Source organism: Pecten maximus, chromosome 17 (genome assembly GCF_902652985.1).
Source record: "Pecten maximus chromosome 17, xPecMax1.1, whole genome shotgun sequence".
NCBI classification, from domain to species: Eukaryota; Metazoa; Mollusca; class Bivalvia; order Pectinida; family Pectinidae; genus Pecten; species Pecten maximus.
In genome coordinates, this window is record NC_047031.1 from 9,029,995 (window position 1) to 9,051,604 (window position 21,610).

A 21,610-nucleotide genomic window follows, 5' to 3' on the forward strand; every position below is an offset into this window, starting at 1 on the left:
ATAAATCTGGAAATATACCAAAATATACCACATATTACCGATCATACGACGGATAAATCTGGAAATATACCAAAGTATACCATATATTACCGTGTCAAATTATCATCAAATATACCAAAGTATACCATATATTACCGATCATACGACGGATAAATCTGGAAATATACCAAAATATACCACATATTACCGATCATACGACGGATAAATCTGGAAATATACCAAAATATACCACATATTACCGTGTCAAATTATCATCAAATATACCAAAGTATACCATATATTACCGATCATACAACTCATAAATCTGGAAATATACCAAAGTATACCATATACTACTGTATCATACATGTACAACTCATAAATCTGGAAATATACCAAAATATACCATATATTACCGATCAATGATCGTCAAATATACCAAAATATATCATATATTACCGATCAATGATCGTCAAATATACCAAAATATACCATATATTACTGATCAAAAAATCATCAAATATACCAAAATATACCATGCATATATTACTAATCATACCACTCATAAATCTGTAAATAGACCAAAGTATACCATATATTACTGTATCAAATTATCATCAAATATACCAAAAACCAACATGTCACCCACGCAGTAACTGAAGAGTCTGTAACAAATTCTGACAAATAACTCAGCCATTTAAGGCAATATGCCTTTGACATTCATTACATATTAAAATGATATGCATCAGTTGAGGTCAAGGTCAAAGGTCGGGGGGCACATTGTATCCTTATTTGGTAGTTGAAGAGTTCCTATTGGTGATGCACCGAGTCTATACTTGAAACATAATTATGCTTCAAAAACCTTTATTTCAGTGACTGATGTCAAGGTCAACATGGATGTGATGTTTTAAATGTCTAGACCTCAAAGTGGGAGGTTTGGTTTGTATTGCTTACCATCTTATCAATACACAAATGTAAACTTTATTTTACAACAATTGCAAAGCAAAATTAAACACAACTTCTATTAATCGTTATTGGCCTGGATGGAAGCGCAAAAAGGATCTTTCTGTGGGAGGAAACCAAAGTATCCGGGGAAAACCCACAAGGTCAGGGGAGTGAACCCATACCTTTTCATGTCCGATAGGGGAATCGAACCCCGGCCGCCTAGGTTAAAGGCAAGTGTGCTACCACTGTGCCAACCGACCACCCTATCTATAGCTATCAATTTGAAAGGACAGGCTGACAAGTTTATGCGTACCTAAACATTTGGATCTAAAGCAATATTTGAAATCATATAAGAAACATATCCTACAATGGACTGCTGGGTTGACAAAGGCGAGCGGATGGTGAGAGTGAATTTCAAAGACAGAGGACTCAATTTAGACAGTGGTCAATTTAGACAGGTACCAAGACTGTATCCAGTTTGTAGCTCAAAAATTGTTTTCCGGCGGGGATTGTTGATGTTGATATTTTTGTCTATTTTACACTTTTAAACATATTTCTTTCCTGCCATCATTATGCTTCCTGTTTTTATACATAAATACATAGATGTATTCTGACAACATACATAAAATATGTACAGGATTTACATCCTTTGATTGTCAGCTCGTAATAAAGTTATTGAAATAATAAATAATTGTTCAGTTCACAGCTTGATTTTCTCTTTGAAACAGTACGTTTGTGGCTGATTTTTCCAATGTTCATCAAGTGTATATTCGAATTGTTTAATTGATTTGGCATTTACAACATCAAATGGAAGACTATTCCACATATCCACAATTCCCTGCTTGAATGAATATTTTCTGATATCTAATCGTGAGATTCCTTTATGTAATTTAAAGTTATGTCCGTGTTTTTAAAGAATGAAAAAAAAATATTACTCTGGATATGAATTTCGGAAAGTTCTGAACAATTTTATTTTGTTGTTTATAATTTGTAGCCATTTAAAATCCATTTTACCGAAAGCAGTGACCATGCAGTTGACTGATTTGTATTTAAAGAAACTACCCTGTACACTACCAAGACTTAAGTCTGCAATGTTAATCAGGAAAGCCTATTAAGGATAATATTGTACACACTATTCTCCGTGTGTAATGGAGCAGCTCCACTTAAAATATCAACCATTTCAATTAAACATTAATTTAAATATACACTCTATATAAGATTAATTCCTTTTGGGTGGATTTACTGGTTTTTGTCAACACGGACTTGGCCATTTAAATGTCGGTGTTTGCTAGCCTATTGTGTCTGTACTAGAGAGTAAGCTCAATGTTTAAATTGATGTTATCTTTATACACAAGCTAGGGCAGAGATTAAATGGTTTGTATTTTGGACAGTCTCAAGTCTCTAAATGGAATCTGTGAAATATGTCATAACACTGATGTTTGGGTCAAAAGTCATCTGTCAGATACTAGGAGAAAACAACATCAACTTGAATATAATTCCACATGAGTCAGAAAACAACAGAACTTGAATCTAATTCCACAGCCAGATACTGGGGGAAAATGACAGAACTTGAATCTAATTCCACTCTCAGTTACTGAGGGAAAACGACAGAACTTGAATCTAATTCCACAGTCAGCTACTGGCGGAAAACGACAGAACTTGAATCTAATTCTACTGTCAGCTACTGTGGGAAAACAACAGAACTTGAATCTAATTCAACTGTCAGCTACTGGGGGGAAAACGACATCAACTTGAATCTAATTCCACTGTCAGCTACTGAGGAAAAACGACAAAACTTGAATCTAAATTCCACAGTCAGATACTTGGGAGAATTCCAATCTCATTTTCTTGATTCTCAAATTGTCAGGTGTAAGGAGTTTAAAGTGAACATTTTGTATTATTTACCATAGTTTTGTCCCAATTATTGATTATAATCGATATCTAATCAGAAAGGCGACCGATTTCCGATGATTGATGATTATGAGATGTCAACAGCGATGATTGTTTTCAAAACTTGGAGTGCAAGTTCTACTTTCATTTTCACTAAAGAGAGAACTGAAGCTCTATTTCATTTTAATCTTAACTCCAACTTCTTATCAATCATGTTATTTAACTGTATTTAATGCATGATAATTGTTTAACATTAAGATTATAATGTTTAAATAATCTTTTTTTAATCGTTGAAATAATCGTTAAAATAGTATGATGGAAAATAAAGATAAGAAACTACTCATAGTTACTCTAGTAAAAAATCTAAATGGCCGTAAACTCTACTTCAGAGAAAATAGACATATTCAATCCCGGAGTAGAGAAAAAGGTAATATTTTTCAAGGATTTTGTAACGATAGACTTACCGATTAATAATCGAAAATCAGTCGGTTCATACTAACTGATTTTATCCAATCATCTATGTTGAAATCTCAAGCAATTCCCAACACTAATTTAAAACCGGCATTGCAATTTAATTTTTTTGACACCAAAAAATAAAATACAATATATAAAGCAGTCTATAAATGCTTTGACCAGAGACTTTCTTCAAGATGGATACCTTGAGGAGAGGCTGCTCTCCACACCTGCCGGTATTGATACATTGGCCGAACACTTGAGGACAAGGACATATGTATACAATGACATACATATACCTGTACATTGGACACCACAGTATCACCTGGTATGATACATACTGTTTAAAAACTGTTTACAAGGAACATCGATAAAAATATGAAGATACTGAAATTGCTGTCATCAAAATACTTACGTTGTCCACCCGGGTCATCACCTTCTCGAGTTCATCCCTCGTCTCATCTGCGACCCGCTGAGCCAGCGATCGAGCATTTTTGTCGATGATGGCCTGGGCGGGAGCATCCCCCCGATCGAGGATAGAGATACTGCCCACGTAATTCATCATATTGGCTCCTGGTATATCAAGATGTCATCGGCCTGAGGCCCGTAAGTCCGAGGACCTCTTCCTGAGGCCAGTAAGTCTATAGAGGCCCACTCCTGAGGCCTGGAAGTCTTTGGACCCACTCCTTAGGCCCTAAATTTTAGGCCATGTCATGAAGAATGTCACCAAAAATCTATGAAGGTAATCTGATGTGAAAAAAAAAGAGAAAAAAAAATTCTTAAAAATTGACATGTTTTTCACTAAAATCAAGTATAGCAATCAACAGTGTGACATGTTTTGAGAGGTGTCATCAGAATTTTTTGTTAATCATAACGGATTGCTTAATCTGTACCAGTGGAATGTGGAGCATGATATATTTATGATTCTACTCATATCTAGACAATATTTACACATAATGTTTGATGACTCTGTCATTATGAAATTAAACCACAACCTATGACACAACGAAATGTAGGTCATAGTGACCTAATCAAGTATAATATAATTATAGACATATGTGATGTGGTTGCATCAGGTGCTCTTTCAATTAAATCAATTAACACCATTTTTACTCTCCTATTACAAAACTTATAATAGGATTAACACCATTTTACTCCCCAGAACTGATAATAGGATTGACACCATGCATTTTTACTCTCCTATTACAAAACTTATAATAGGATTAACACCATTTTACTCCCCAGAACTGATAATAGGATTGAACACCATTTTTACTCCCCTATTACAGAATTGATAATAGGATTTACCCCCCCCCCCCCCCCCCCCCCCCCCCCCATTACAGAACTGATAATATGATTGACACCAAACTGATAATAGGATTGACACCATTTTTACTCCCCTATTACAGAATTGATAATAGGATTTACCCCCCCCCCCCCCCCCCCCCCCCCCCCCCCCATTACAGAACTGATAATATGATTGACACCATTTTTACTCCCCTATTACAGTATTGATAATAGGATAACTGTAGATGATGTCCTAATTTTTTTTATTAATATTATTACTAGTGATATATCATCCCAAACATTCTGTACATGAAATAATGATAAGTTCACTTTTATTATTTTATTTGACAGAAGTTCCGATAAATTATTTTATTTCTTACAGTGATAGAATCATCTCATTGCATGGTTTTCTCGTGTGATATAGCATGGCTTCATTTTCAGGGCATCCTAATAGTGCAGTTTTAAATGTCTTACTGTAATTAAACAATTCGGCTGATGTGTTTGGAGATATAGAACAGTTTAAATGCTGAACAATATAAATATTACATTCATTGTGACATTAAATATTACATACGTCATCACATTCACGAAATCAAAGACTGGCGAGGTGACATATACCTGAGCATCATGTACAGTAATTATGATTCTGAAAAGTTTGATCGATCAACAGGTTCTAATTGATAAACTCTCACGAGCGAAAGTAAACCAATCTGTGACAATTTGTCATCTGTAAACATCTATACAGTCACTGGCCTCACATACCCGTTCGCCTCTTGTTTAATTAATCTCCAAATGATCGCAGACAGTGAAAATCCGTCATTTGTTTACTCGTTGTTCAACTTTCTTCTAGCGATGAAAGTCGCCATCTTGGAAAAGTAGCTGTATCACGTGATCTTGTTGCCAAACAACATACACGCGTTTTTCAGCAGGTGCTTGTTAGACGATTGTTTCTGGTTTCACTTTGATCAATAACATTTCATCGATATGTCACCTCATGTTTTTGTATGTTATCTATGAGATAAAATCAGTTTAAAAACACGACATTGTTCTTCGTCACTGGGATTACTGAAGCGTTCAAAGAGCATTGATCTCGATCAGCTCAGTGCAAGACTTGAAGAGTTGTCTCCCCTCATCTATACTAGGCCTATTACATGTATCTCCGTGAGCGGTGAAGACAAATCTAAAATTTTAAAAGGAAAAAAAAATGAATTGTTACTATTTTTCAAATGGTAAACTGCTATGTTTAGAAAAATATCGTTCATTTTTAATCAAACCCTTACAGAAGCTGTTTAAATGCATATATGTAAGTTTACCAATCACTTTGAAAGCTTTGATCTGGAACCCGTACTGGGTGAGAGCAATACATGTATTTAAATCAGAAAATGACATTTTCCTCTTACTGTTGGCTAGAAAAAATAGCTCTTCAGTATAGGGAAAGTACACGTATATTGACTTTGAGAAAAATACATGAAATCTGGAATACAAATTCTATTCTTGAGCAGAAACATGATCGCACGAAAATTCACATCCACCGATGTGCTTACAGACACACTCATAGGCTAGGGGGGTCCATGCTTCCAAATTAAGGGGCGTGTTTAAAACCATATTGTTCACAATAAAATAAATAACAATGTACATTCTTCCAGGGACGTACATATGTAGGTCTATGATTCTTCCAGCATTTATGTTACAATGTAATTGTATTTAAAAATGTATTTTTATTGTAATTTGTGTAATTTTATAATATGTAAATTTAATGTATTTGAAACATTGCCTATATCCGTTTCTCCATTGTCAGAACATTGAACAGCAGGTATTTTCGTTTTATTTATTTTTATTTTATATATGATTACTTCCAATTTAAGTTACATGTAATTTCATATTATATACATTATTGTAAAACTTGTTATTTACCTGATTGATAGCTTGTTCCATAGACCATATCGACACTCATTCTTCGCTACAATGGATGAATTCATGACTGTTTCAAGTTCACTTTGATTTATCAAAACTCATACTACATGTATAAAACATAAAATGTTAGTAGATTCCAATGTATAGGTACAATAATTATAAATGTATTTGTGTTCATTGTGAGTTTGTAACACCTAAACGGTACGTGATGAGGATTGTGTTTGAAAACAATATTAAACGCATAGAATGCCTCAGTAGCAAGCATGAAACTGACATCCAAAATATTTAACTTTTTTCCTTCTGCACTTTATCATTTTTTGATATCCCTAATAAGTTACAAAATATTAAGCTTGCTATTTTTTAGCGAACACTCTGAACAGTGGGAATTGAAGGTTAATATTGAAAAAAAATGTATGGTATTTTGTAATGGTATATTTTTCAATAAAACTTGCATATTACATTCTAGACTATATAAACAAGTTTGCGCATTGAGGTACAGTTTCTTGCAAACATGTTCCTTTAATGATACCGAAAACCATGATATCAAAAATGGTTCCATTGTATCGTGTTTCAAAGAAAGACAGAAAATTGAATTTATCCATCAAATGTTTAAATCCATCTGGATACATGGTTGTGAAATCAGGAGAGCTGAATTAGTAGCGCAGTTTAGCATAAACAGAGACTTAATTATATACTAAGTATATAGATCTCTGGCATAAAGTATCTAAGTGGCCATTGTCAGCTGTCTAAACTTAAAAATTACTGCTTATATTTACACATCGGTCATGTAGCTACCTGGTGATGCCACGTGTCTGTCTGGGTAAACACTTATTAAGTGTCTAGCTATTTGCAGTCATAGACCCCCCTGGGTGTACCTGGACAAGTGTAACCATATTTTTCAGTTGCTTCGGTTATTGATGACGACCCCCTGGGTGTACCTGGACAGAGAAGACAGTACTAGTCTTATAATCTTTTTCAGTCGCTTCAGTTATTTGAAAGTCGGAGGACGCCCCACTTCTTACACGTGTATCATTAGGAATTAAAATACATAAAAAGAATAGGGATAATCTACATTTATATACAACGGCACGAAGATATATACATTATTGTGATATATTCTGTTTGTTTGTTTTTGTGTTTAACGTCCTATTAACAGCCAGGGTCATTTAAGGACGTGCCAGGTTTTGGAGGTGGAGGAAAGCCGGAGTACCCGGAGAAAACCCACCGGCCTACGGTCAGTACCTGGCAACTGCCCCACGTAGGTTTCGAACTCGCAACCCAGAGGTGGAGGGCTAGTGATAAAGTGTCGGGACAACTTAACCACTCGGCCACCGCATATAACACAGTAAATAATAATAATATGAAATAAATAGAGTTGAAAACAAGGGTAATACATTATATATATGAGGCAATTAATACACTATCTGGTGGAAGAGATTTCCGGGGTATATGTTATACGGAAAGAAAAGTTGTGTTTGTAGTACCAGAGACTTGTAAATCAGTATATACGTCTCTGGTAGTACGGACAACTTGGTACCGACGGGGATGAGAGGAGTGGGATAGCATGGTTATATCAATAATTCTCCTATTTTCATGTGACTAAGCTCAATATCGTCTAACATGTCATTAATTAACACATGGTGTGTCTTGATTGTTATTGTTATACAATGAACATATCTTGTCCGTTAACCTCTCTGTGTGTGGTAGCCAGAGTTTCCTCTGGCCCTGACACCATTTCTGGTACACCAGGGCCAGAGGAAACTCGGGCTATGTGTGTGGTTGTCATACTGAGGCAAACTTTATACTAGGTTGGGTCTATAATAAAGGCCTTGTATGCAGCACATTTGGTGTTTTCATTATTAATTCATATATTGCTCAAGTTGTGTTCCCAGATGATCACCAAATATTGCTCATTTTCGAGTATGTGACCTTTTACAACGTAAAAGATTAAGAGGTAATCTAGAATGGTTGACTGATAAGAGATTTATATTTATCCAGATTGAACTTATCTCCGTTGGGTGTCGTCTGAACGTTGATATTACGATACATTATACATTTATAAGCGAAGAGTCTAGTTTTAGAAGAAACAGAAGATGAGAGATCGTTGATAACGATTAAAAAGAGAACGGAGGGCCTAGAACTGAGCCCTGTGACACACCAACTGAAGGCCCCTGATAAGATAATTATGTTATAGTGAATCCGCGTTTAGTTTCGTAAGAAAACAGTATACCTAGTAAAGCACCTTGTCGAATGCTTTAGACAAGCCTAGAATTATCATATATTTGTTTGGATACTGTTATGCAGTTTTTCATAGAGACTCTTTGGTCGGAATCCATGCTGAGTCAACAAGAATATTGTATTTGTCAAGTGATTTTGGATATATTTTTGTTGATATTAGTAAGGAATTATAATTAAATTCCGTAATGCTTTCATATGAAAAAAATCAGTAAATATATGAAACTGGTCACAAATCATGATAAGCAACAGCATTGAGACAGCTTTCCTTGTGCTTTTACCTATATATATATAAATTGCCGGTCTTATGTATATCAATGTGTTTTATTTTCTTTGTACTTTTTATGTTTTAAGTTAGTTTAAACGTATTTTATTGTAACAAATTTACAACAGGATTGGGCACAAGTTATTACAACTTATAAACGCCTTCTCCTAATACAATGACATATAAATAATTACAAAATGCTATAAAATACATATTTAGTATTGAATAATAGATATATATTTTTATAGAATGATGGAGAGAGAGAGAGAGAGAGAGAGAGAGAGAGAGAGAGAGAGAGAGAGAGAGAGAGAGAGAGAGAGAGAGAGAGAGAGAGAATTAATGGATGGGCAATACGAAATAACACAAGCAACAATGGTATACATTCAATAACGTATAACGCATATAACAAACAAGTAATAAGGATAAACATTCTCATTTAAGACACAATGGATACACGTTTTACTTTAAAATATAAATCGATTGATTTCTTAAAACCTGTTACTGTCCTTTATGAAATGTTGAACACATAAGAATACTTCAGAATTAATATTAAAAGACATTTCTTGATTACCATATAACAGAAAGTCAAAATCTAAGGGTACATGTAAATTTAAATCATTTAACTTCTGAAAGAGAATGTTTCTTTGAATAATGTAACGGTCACACTCAAAGAAGAAGTGATAGGCATTCTCACACAAATGTCCACACGAGCAGCTCGGAGTTTCCGCAAGGTTCACTCGAAATAAATCATAATTTAAAGAACTACACTGGTGCCTAAGCTTCGTGTGACTAATGTTAATTTTGCGGTCACCGATACCAAAAAAAGGAGGAGGAGAAATCTGATTTCTAGGTTTCAAAGAATTTTTGAAAATGCTAAGAGAAGCCGACGATCTGACAGAATTTTCAAGGGAGTTCCAACAACGAAGCGTAGACGGTAAGAACGAAGAGGAAGTTGAAGATAATCTACAATATGGGATTCTATAATCATTTACATTTCTCAATGGATACCTAACATTATCTTGAACAGTAGAGGGAAGTAAAGAAGAAAGATACTCTGGAGTTTGATCGTTATGCATCTTATGCAAAAGTTGAAGTTTTCTCCTCTTTCTTCTAGCAGACAAAGTTTCTAAACCAGTTTCAAATTGTAAGGCGAAAACACTTGCATATGATGGAAGACCCGTGATAATTCTTCCCGCTTCGCGTTGGGCTTTTTCTAACTTTTCAGATTCTAAATTAGTACACCCATCCCACAATTCATAAGCATACTCTAAGATTGGTAAAACAAAAGTTAGGTAAATTCTCAATAGAGCGTCTCGTCTTAGTATAAATTTCAATTTTCTCAGAGCATTTATTTTCTTCATAACAGAAGTGTTTATAGCTTCTACATGATCCCCCCATTTTACACTAGAGTTTAAAGTAACACCCAAATGCTTATGGCTATCTGTAAAGTCTAAAATGTTTCCGTCAAATTCAAGCTCTAATATTTCATCTATTTCATTTCTATTCGAGATAAAAAGTACATCGGTTTTATCAGGATTAAAAATGACCAGCCAGGTTTTGGCCCAAGTATTAAGAGATTTAAGATCTCTATTAAGAATAGTTTGAATTTGAATACGAGAAGAGGAGGAACATTGAAGAGAGGTGTCATCAGCGAAAAGACGAGAAGCTGAATCAAAAATATCTGCTATATCGTTAATGTATATCAAAAATAATAGAGGCCCTAAGATAGAACCTTGCGGAACCCCGGCATCAATTGAGCTCAACTTTGAAACAGACTCGTTAATACATGCCATTTGCTGCCTTTGATGTAAGTAATCCTTTAACCAAACGATCAGTTCACCTCCTATTCCATATGATTTTAACTTTACTAATAGACCTTCATGCCAGACACGATCAAAAGCTTTGGAAATATCACAGAATACAATGCAGGTATGTTTTTTCTCTTCAAGCGATAAACAAATATTATGATACATTTCTATCAATTGATATACGGTGGAATGGCCAGGTAGAAAACCAGACTGGTATTTATAAAACAATGAGTTCTCTAGAAAATAGTTATAGATATGTTTAAAAATAACACGCTCAAAAACTTTACCAACAGTGGATAATAGAGAGATTGGACGATAGTTTGTTGGAGAATACCTATCACCTTTCTTAAATAAAGGCATAACTTTTGCTTGTTTCTATGCCCTGGGATAAACACCCGTAGTTAGTGACATATTAAATAATATTTCAAGTGGTTTACAAATAGTGTTACAAACATTCTTTAACATATGGTGACTTATTTCATCATGACCCGAGGCCTTGCCGAGTTTCAAAGTTTTTAACACATCTTTAATTTCACTATAATCTAATCTGACAAAATTAGGATTTGTATTGGTTTTGGGTGGTACTCCGGGAAGAGGGGTGTTACTTTCATCAATACGAGTTATACTACAAAAATAATCATTCAACAAATTGGATTTATCTTCATCACTATTAACTAAATTTTCACTCGCAGGATCAATGAGGGTAGGGATGGTCTGTGAAGTACCACTGGATTTCATAAGCCTTTTGATCAATCTCCAATAAGCCTTGGGACCAGAAGAAAAATAATTATCGATGATGCCATGGACATTGTCATAAAAAGTTTGACGACTATACTTTTTCATATTGTTGACCTTATTGCGCTGACTTTTGAAATTTTGTATATCACGAGGATGATTAGATGTTCTTGATACTTTGTGTAATCGATCTCGAATTCTGATATGTTTTCTTAACTCTGACGTCATCCATGGTTTGTCATTTGGCCTGATTATAACCTCTTTAGTAGGTATACACTGAGTTGCAAAATCAATAAAAAGTTTGGTAAAAATCTCACATGCGATATGTACTGAATCAGCATTATGTAAGGAACCTTCCCAATCATATTGAGATATAAGATTATTTAACTTTATAAAATCAGCTCTTTTATACAACCAAATCTTACGTTTGTACACTGATTTAAAGGCACATGGCAATTTAACACTAACTACACAACCTTCATGGTCACTTATAGATCTATCAATATTTAAGATTGACGCATCAATATAAAGTACAGAATCACTCAACAATATTGGATCAAGCAAAGAGGATCTAGTTTGACCTATCCGTGTAGGTTCCCGTATAACATTAGATAAACTAAAAGAATTAATGATGTCAAGGAAAACATGATTCGGTGCAACAGTTAGCAAGTCAACGTTAAAGTCACCTGTGATGATCAAATTTGGTGAAATGTCGAAGGCGTCATATATAGATGCTCTCAAGTTATCCCAGAATGGTAAAACAGAATTTTCAGGCCGGTATACGGCACAAATAATAAAATCAGTATGTTTTAGTTTGACCTGTATCCATATTACTTCATCACCCGGATGTTCTAATCCTACTAAGCGGTTTACTTTTAATAGGTCATTTACATAGACAAGAATACCACCACCCGCAAAATTTCTATCTAATCTAAAAGGAGTGTGAAAACCTGAAATGAGTAAATCTTCTGTACAAACTTGGTCATTCAAGTGACTTTCGGTAAGACACAAAATATCGTATTCACCTGCAATATCTTCAATATAATTCAACTTGTTTCTGATACTTTTAAGTACGTTTAAGTGAAATACTGAAAGCTCGTCAAAACCCGGGCCAGGATTAGATTCGATATCCATACATAATAATAAAAGAAGCAAAAGGGTTTAAGAGAACTGGGTATTTCGAAAGCATAAAAACACAAACATAATTAGTGAATTAATACACTTTTTTAAATGGTCAAAGTTAACCGTTTGACTTTGATATCTACTTGAATAAGGAGGTGTAGAATTACTTACAGTCGGACCACGACTGTCAAAGTCATCACATGACAGCACAAATTTAAGTAATAAAAGAAAAACTATACTGTTCTACTTCACAAAGACTTGCATACATGTTAGATAAACGAAAAGTACACTTGAATACACAGCTGTTTTAAACAAATCAAAAAAAGAATCACACTTGCCGGTTAAGTATAACCGTTTACCAATACCATGTGTCTTACAGTAAAAGGTACCAATGGAACACCTCCACGTATCAGTGCAACAACCCACTAAGGAGGATAAAAATAATAACTAGAGAAATACGTGTGAAGGTGGCCAGAGGTAGCTACATATTCATAAGAGTCATGCACCATCCGATTAATCAGTTTTGTTGGGTAGGAAGAGATAGAGTGATAACAGAAATTTGAGAAAAGAGAAAAGCAAAGATGTATTAGGAACAGAAAAAGAACAAAGGAAAAACCAGGTCGACTGAAAAAAGATATTTGGAGGAAATATAAGAGAAGATGCATGAGGATCCGATATGTGTTCGCGTCGACCCGGGTCGGGGCGACACTGTATAACAGTGTAAAGAATGTAACAATAATAATGCTCAGATGAAAAAGGAGAAAAACATAGATGTCTATTGACTATAAGTATTCATAACACATAATAGCACGACAAATGTATACAAATCCTAAGTACCCTACAAATGTACATGAAATTTAATATCTAATAAAAAGATAGAAATGTTTAATCGTAATTGATGAGGGAAAAACCTTATTGGAAGAACAAATATGAATAAAGAAAAAACAAACATATAAATATAATGGTAATACACACAGATAATTTACATGTATAATGGTAATACACAGTTAATTTACATGTATAATGGTATTTCTCATCAACAATTTTTTATATATTCTGCTGGAGGAGTTAGAACAATTTTAGTAGGAAAGGGATTTATAATTGTGAATTTAAAAAAAAAAAAAAAAAATTCTCTTCCCTTTCCCCCTTTTTTTTTCTTTTCCGTGCCAGTGACCGCATTCCATACCCATGACCGCCCCCTGGCCACCACAATTAGGACAGTTCATAGGTCATTGTGGCCATTTGACGGACAAACATACCAAATGCAGACCATGGAAAGGTTGTTTGTTGTTTCAAACTAATACGCAAAGGTTCACAACATTTTAAGAATGATAGAATACAATAGTATATACTAACTCCCCAGCCAGAAACAAGGTGGAAATTTATCACACCTATGTACACCAACACACATATATATACATAAATACATATACATACATATACACACGTATACATACATATAAATATTGAAAAATGTTGTTTTCACATATAAACATATATATAAATATTTTTGTATCACACTAGAACATCACGGGCGACAATCAGATAGGGTAAGTATACAATGTGACACTGGGGTAGACTATGAAACACGTACAGGCTAAAACACAAACGCAGGCTGTAAAACACGACTACCCGATAAACAAGCATGAACGAGACCTACACGACAGAGCAGAATGGGTAGTAACCAATGTCGCACACAAAAATAATAATGATTTTACTCTGTAACTTCACGGGCTGTAACATGTATCACGTAATTATTTTAAAACTGGCATGGACCAGTTAACACTGGCGCCACGGGTTCAATATGTACCACATAAACAAATATAAGAGATTAGGAGACGTATAGACGGGAAGTAGGAATGGCTTGTGACGTCCGAGTAATGTGGAAATATAAACATATATACCCAGCAGGCACAATGACGTTGATTAAACGTTGATTCAACGTTGAGGACCGACGTTGATTAAACGTTGAATTTATATTTGATTTTGAAAGTTGTAACAACGTACCATAATTCAACGTCAGGATTTCAACTCTGACAGAACATATTTCTCAATGACATAAAATAAGATAAAACAGGTTTTTTTCAATTCATACTTTATTTTTAAAAAACGCGTACTGTAGTGTATGAAGTCAGCGGTCGGCATCTCCACCTACTGGTTCTGGGCCATACTTTGAATTACTAGGACATCTGTAGCCTGTGAATGGTTTTCAGTGCATCCTTCTGGAAAAGACAAAATCATTGAAATAACTATAATAAACAGTCTATAAGGCGTTTATAAAATCATAAATTAGTGGAGAATATTGCACTCAAAATTTTCAATTTAAACTATGAAATAAAGGGACCTAGCCAATAGATTTCTATATATTGTATAAAGTACTTCCAATGGAGGCATAGAAGAAAGGAATTGTTTAATGATAATTTCCTCATTTCTTACACATCTGGGCCATAATTTAGTACACAATATAATTAGTGACCCTACTTAGTACTTAACTTGGTGTACACAAATCATCACATGAGACAAATGTAAATGTAGTAAACTGTTACAATAGAATAGTGACAACCTGATAGGCATAACATCATGTACTGTCATTTAACACACAAACCGAAACCGTGACACGTGTGCCTTACTATATTGTTACGCACGTGACAGAATAAAATGATAATCTATTTACGTGAAAACCATCACATGCAATAAGCTATTATTGTATCTTTCATATTGTACATTGTATCATTATCAAGACATGGCCTATTGCAGAAAAAATGAGTTAACAGTGCAAACAATTCGATGATTGAATTCAAAATATTGTCTTATCTTAACCCATCCAATGTCATTTATATCACCAGTCATAAGTATTATTTGATTATTCTAACATTATTAATAAAAAGATCGAAATATCACCGTTACGAAGGGAGACAACTCGAACATTTCATTATCGACTTGCCCCGCCATGTATGAATAATACTCGCTTCAATCACACCGATGCAGCGACTGTATTTAATTGTAACCACTAATTTAATGTACAGAAACAAGAAGAAACGCATTATATGAAATAATCCCATCGTTGGCAATTGAACTTACCACTTATTACACACGGAAAATGCAGTAGCTATCAGTAGGCCTACTGTAAATATGGTTATCACGTGGGACACAGCGTGTTCCATTTAGCGGAACGTTCCGGTTGTGCCAACTTGGAACGGGTTCGCTAAATGGTACATGGCGTTCCAATCACGTTCTGTGCACGCGAAATCCAACATGGCGGACTTGACCATGATTGCGTCAGCGTCCTATACGTTTTTGTCGTTTTTCAACGAGGACGAAGACGATACTGTAGAAACAGTAGCGGCGGTTTGTACAAAAAGAAACGAACGTACCCGAATTCCTTTTTATGTAGAGACTATTGTCAAATGTTATGAAGAACAGGAGTTTCATTCACATTTCAGAATGACCAGGAGTTGTTTTGAAATCTTAATAGATCTTATTCATGGCACTGGTAAAGTGCCTGTCTATCATGAGCAGGGCCGTAAGCCCATATCTATTGAAGGTAAGTTTTGGTAACCATATGGTACTTAGCCAATAAAGATTCACATAGAGAGATAGCAGACCTTTTCCACCGGGTTCAATCGTACTGACCGGGCGCCGGTGCTTACACCTGGGCGTCGATGAATTTTACACCCGGGCAACGATAATTTCTATAGAAAAAGAACGCCGAAGACGGGATCGGAAGAACGGTTGAGATAGTTTTTCTCTTTTTTTTTTAAAGTGATAATGCTGTCCTTCAAGGAAAATAACTCGACCACGGAACAATATGATAAATTGGCTATAACTTGCAAGGATAACGGACGGGAAAACACTCGAGATTTTTTGCTAATTCGCCCACGGTGATGATGATGATGACCAAATTATGCCCCAATCCACAAACTATGCAACATATACAGCTAAATCCGCGATCTAAATGACTGTTAATCTCACAGTTTATCGGAGTTATATATTTTGACAGTATCAAGTCGTATTGGATTGATTGGTAATAGTTAAATAGGAAAATTAGACATTTCCGTATTTTACACCTGTGGCAACGAAGACGCTCTTGAGCTTTACACCCGGGCGCCGCAATTTGCTGACGTGGTAGTGTTGTAAGAATTACCAGAGTTGGCCTTTTGATGATTTTTGTTTATATATTTTTTGCATTTATGCTGCCCGATCAATACGTTACAGATACACGGACAGGCCTCTTTAAAGGGTCGAGGAAACGGAAGTAAACACAGAAAAAACCTACACTGTACCTACGTTTTTTCTGAATTGAGCAAAAGTCTTACCACAAGTCCTTTATCATGTGCAAATGTGGATTGTTCATATTCACATTAAAAAAAAAAAAAAAAAAAAACAATAAAAACAAAAACAAAAAAAACAAAAAACAAAAACGAACAAAAACAAAACAAAAAACAAGTCGATATGGTGTGCATTATCCGCATATTTGATAAGGCTTTAAGGTGTTTCTTAACATTAAACTTGTGGTAACGATGGGGAACAAGGAATATAACATTACAATGGTGGCCATTGCGTTTCCTCTTCGGGAGATTAAATGCGAGAGGTGGTTTCGGTTTGTACAAGTGCATGCAAACTCTGCTAGGTCAGAGGGCAAGGGGCTTTATGTCCGGATACCTGCGGGTAGACATTCAGCATGGGTTCTTGCTTTTGCATGTACTTGTCATACTAAATTTATATAAATACTAAATTTATTAATTACGGTTATAAGGCTGCTCGCCATGTTCTGAGGTTGTAAAACAATCTATATTAAAAGAGGCTGCGGCCATTTAATCCAAATACATTGTTGGGTTTCTTGTTTAGAAAATATCTTAAAAAATAATACCGTTTAAAGAGGCTTACCCGCAGACGGACCGGTAAACGGCACATCTCCGATCACTAAATAAACTTCAGTACACGTTTCTATGTGACAAAATTAGAGGCTTTCCGACTTTATTTCTTGAAAACAATTACAGAATATTTATTTAAAAGACGTTTTAAAACTCAACCTGAGAGGGAAATGTATGGAATATAACGGCAAATTTTCTTTGTAAATCGCCGCTGCTTTTGAAGTTATCACTGTGCGGCACTGTGCACGTGCTTGTTTCTTTGATGTGTCAATTAAATTAGACTCCACTTCATAGCGGGGACTTATTTGCGGGTTGCGATTAAATAAATAATATTTAAAAAATGAGGTTTAATATCACTTTTCAGCGTTTTATAAGGAAAATAAAATGAAAAACTCAACAATTCCAACAATCTGTCATGTGTAAAAAAATCTTTTTCTATTAGCCAATTTTTCTGATCTCTTTGCGGGCAAGCCTCTTTAACATAACAGCTGTAAATCTTCACTCATTTCTTCCTCGCGAGATAAAAATGTGGTATAAAAAACGGTAATACGCAATTTCCCAATGTTCTTCTTATTGTTTATCTTTTATCTTTGGCGAGTTCCTGGTTGATAATTTGAAGAAAAAAATATAGGAACGGTGATAATTATTGAACTGAAACTGTTTATTTTATTTTTTCGTCAGCATTTCTGTCGACTAGCAAATCTTTTATGTGTGTAGCCCTTTATTTGGTAAAACTATTTAAAGATCAATTTTTGAAATTAAGACAGGTTCAAGACCAAATAATGAGCCATTTTAAATTTAATTACCTTCAAGAGTTTCGACAGACTTTTCAGGAATCATTTGGCTATCAGTAAAATCGTTAAGGAGGAAAATGACAGTAAATACATTCTGTTGTAAACGCTCTAATATTGTTTTTTTAAAGACTGGCCAAATCCAAAGACTCACTCTCTTTCTTCAAATATCTGGTTTTATATTTCAATATACAATATCATCATTTAATTTACTAACAAGTCATTCCTAAATGCCTCAGAGTAAAAAGAAATGGTTTTGGCTAAAGATCGTTCCAACGGTGGTTACAAAAACTTTATACATAAACGTTTACGTAGGTGTTGAACATCACTGCTCCAAAAATGTGATTGGAAGTTTCTGATATAAACAGAAGCATCGTCAAACATGTCGAGACGTAAAAAGTATTAATAAGCCAAGACATTTAGAGATCTGAGGTATGTTTGTCTTCTCCCCGTAAAAAAACTTATGGATACTTTTAGACACTTGTGATAAATTTGACACGAAGCGCACTGAAAGTACTATAAATTTTGATCATTTTTTTTTTCACCTGTTGTCATCTTTTGTTGTGCTTGTTGCCAAAAACACAATTTACCGGATATAACCTGAAGAGTCAAGTCGTAATTCTTTCAAAGCAATTACAATTCCCGCAGTTGGAATCGCTAAAAGGATACGGAACAGCTGAAATACAGGTTAACACATCATGCATACATATATAACGCATTTTGTGTAAATTGTAATCGTAAATCTATCACTGGCGGCCATTTTTGATCCAACTTGGTACCCTCAAATGAGACGTTCCCGACGAACCGGTTCGTTCCAGCGGAACGTCGTGTTCCATTTAGCGGAACGTCTGGTTCGTTCCGGAACAACCGGAACGTTCCGCTAAATGGAACACGCTAATAAACTTCACATTAGTACAAATCTGTGGGAAAGATCACTATCGACACTTAGCGGTACTGTGGCAAATACCTTAATAATCTTGTGTTAATCTTGTCTTAAGTTGTGTGGATACTAAAATAGGCTCTATGATTGACAACAAAGTATCTTCCATGGAAAAGCAGATTATTCTCCAAGACAATCAGATAAAGGCTCTACACAGTAGAATTGATCAGTTGGAAAAAAGTCATAGAGAACACGAAGATATCCTCGACGAACATGAACAGTATTCACGTCGGACTTGTCTAAAGTTTCTTAATGTACCCGTTCCGAGAGGTGAAGACGTCCATACTTTCGACCCCCAGAAGGCGGTATTAGATATACAAAAATGTATGCGAAAAATATCTAAAATTGAAAGTCCAGCCGCGGTCCATTTCTCAATTTCAATTCAATTCAATTTGTTTATTCAGTAAGCCTTACGGCTTATGAGATTCATGACATATAACATGATAATAATAGTACACAATTGATGCAGCAATTAACAGGAGAGTGACAAATATATATAAACGCACCCTTACAAGGATACCTACACAGTTACTCACACATGATCACATCCTCACGGGTACGCATGCGCACGCATCCTCGCCCACGTACACCAATACACATACATTATACCAAACAGTACTTGTAGTGAATGCACAAGAGAGTAACATGGCTATTCATTGTCCTAATATTATAGATATTAAGATGTACATAGATAATATTTTTTCAAGATTTTCATAAATAAATTTACCTAAATTATGATGCATCAGAGCGTTGCTTAAATGCAAAATGTATAAATTTCCCCAGATTATTCAACTCCTTGACATTATTTACGCTAAGTAGTTGGACAAGTTTAAATACACTAGGTTTACGAAAATAGTATGGCTTTAGGTATTTAGCACGTAGATTTGAATAAAAAGGACATTTAAGAATAAAATGAAACTCGTCCTCAATATCACGGTTATTACATACCGTACACAATCTATCTGATCTAGCGATATTCGTATATCTTCCACTTTCTATATTAAGCTGATGTGAGGACAATCGCATTCTTGAAATACCTTTCTTATATAATTTATCAATAGGTTTTCTTAAATAAAATTGCAGACCGTCATTATCTATCAAATGTTGATACAAAACACCTTTCGGAGAGTTTCTAATATTTGACAACATTTCATGTGTGTGAATTTCATGGAATTTGTTTTCAATCAATTTATACATTGTTTTCCCTTCGTAATTACTGTTCCATAGGTATCCCAACCCTAACTTATCCAATTCTAATCTGATATTTACAGTCCATTCATCATTATCTAACAACCTTTGCTCATAGCATGCTTTCACCACACAATTATCTGTATCTTTAACTTTGATCCAATATTTCAATATTTTTAATTTTCTAACAATATACATTGGCAGTCTACCTAATTCAAAATAAACTAGGTCATTACATGTATTTTTGGCCACACCTAAGACATATTTACAGAAGCGTGTATTCACTCTCTCAACTTCTACAGCTCTGTGAAAACCCCATATTTCACTTGCATACCCTAATACACTACTTACATATGTGTCAAAAACTGAACATAAAGTTTCAACATTAAAGTTATGATTTTTCATCTTATTTAATAATGAAAAATATGATTTTCTTCCCTTTTCTGCCGCATGTTGCTGTGTTTTGTTGAATTTGCCGTTAAAATTAAAAAGCATACCCAAATAATTAAACTCATTTACAGCTTCAATTTCAATGTTATTATAAAACCATTTTTCATCTTCTCTTACCCGTCCACCATTTCTAAAAATCAATATTTTCGTTTTATTTACATTAAGTGTAAGTTTCCATTTGTTGTTGTACAGGAGCAGTGCATTTAACATAGATTGCAAATCACCTGGTGATTCTGCTAATAAAACCGAGTCATCCGCGTACATAAGCAAAAATATTGTAATCAAACCTATTTCAACAGATGGACTGTTTTCAGTAATAAAATTCATTTCACAATCATTGACAAAAAGACTATATAAAATCGGCGAGAGGACTTCCCCTTGAAAGAGACCGATTTGGTTATTGAAATAATCTGAAATATGACCATTGTACTTAACACATGATTTTACATTATCGTACAAAGATTTTATAATCTTTAATAATTTCCCCTGGACTCCCTGCTTTACAAGTTTACACCAAAGACTACTTCTGTCAATAAGATCAAATGCTTTTTTGTAGTCTACAAAACAGCAATACAATCTCTTTTTATTTTTTAATGTTTTGTTAACCAGAGATTGGAGCGCAAATATTGCGTCGACAGTTGAACTACCCTCTTTAAAACCAAATTGGGCATCAGAAATAACGTTATTGTCTTTATCCCATTTTAAAAGTCTTCTATTCAGGACCGATGTAAATA

General features: G+C 34.6%; 1 protein-coding gene across 13 annotated transcripts in view; it reads right to left on the bottom strand.

Moving 5' to 3' along the window:
* The window catches only part of LOC117315682 (nuclear-pore anchor-like), a 108,314-nt gene extending 101,735 nt beyond the window's left edge, over nucleotides 1-6,579 (bottom strand). For 3 of the 13 annotated variants that reach the window (XM_033869983.1, XM_033869982.1, XM_033869980.1), the window contains exons 1-2: nucleotides 5,317-5,688; nucleotides 3,683-4,014 (exon numbers count right to left, since the gene is read on the bottom strand). In XM_033869983.1, the coding sequence (XP_033725874.1) occupies nucleotides 3,683-3,832 (150 nt within the window). In that variant the 5' untranslated portion in view covers nucleotides 3,833-4,014; nucleotides 5,317-5,688. Of the gene's footprint in view, nucleotides 1-3,682; nucleotides 4,015-5,316; nucleotides 5,715-6,468 lie in introns of those variants that run through there. The other 10 variants (XM_033869988.1, XM_033869986.1, XM_033869985.1 and 7 more) reach the window with 6 other exon arrangements.
* Between the last annotated feature and the right edge of the window lie 15,031 nt (nucleotides 6,580-21,610).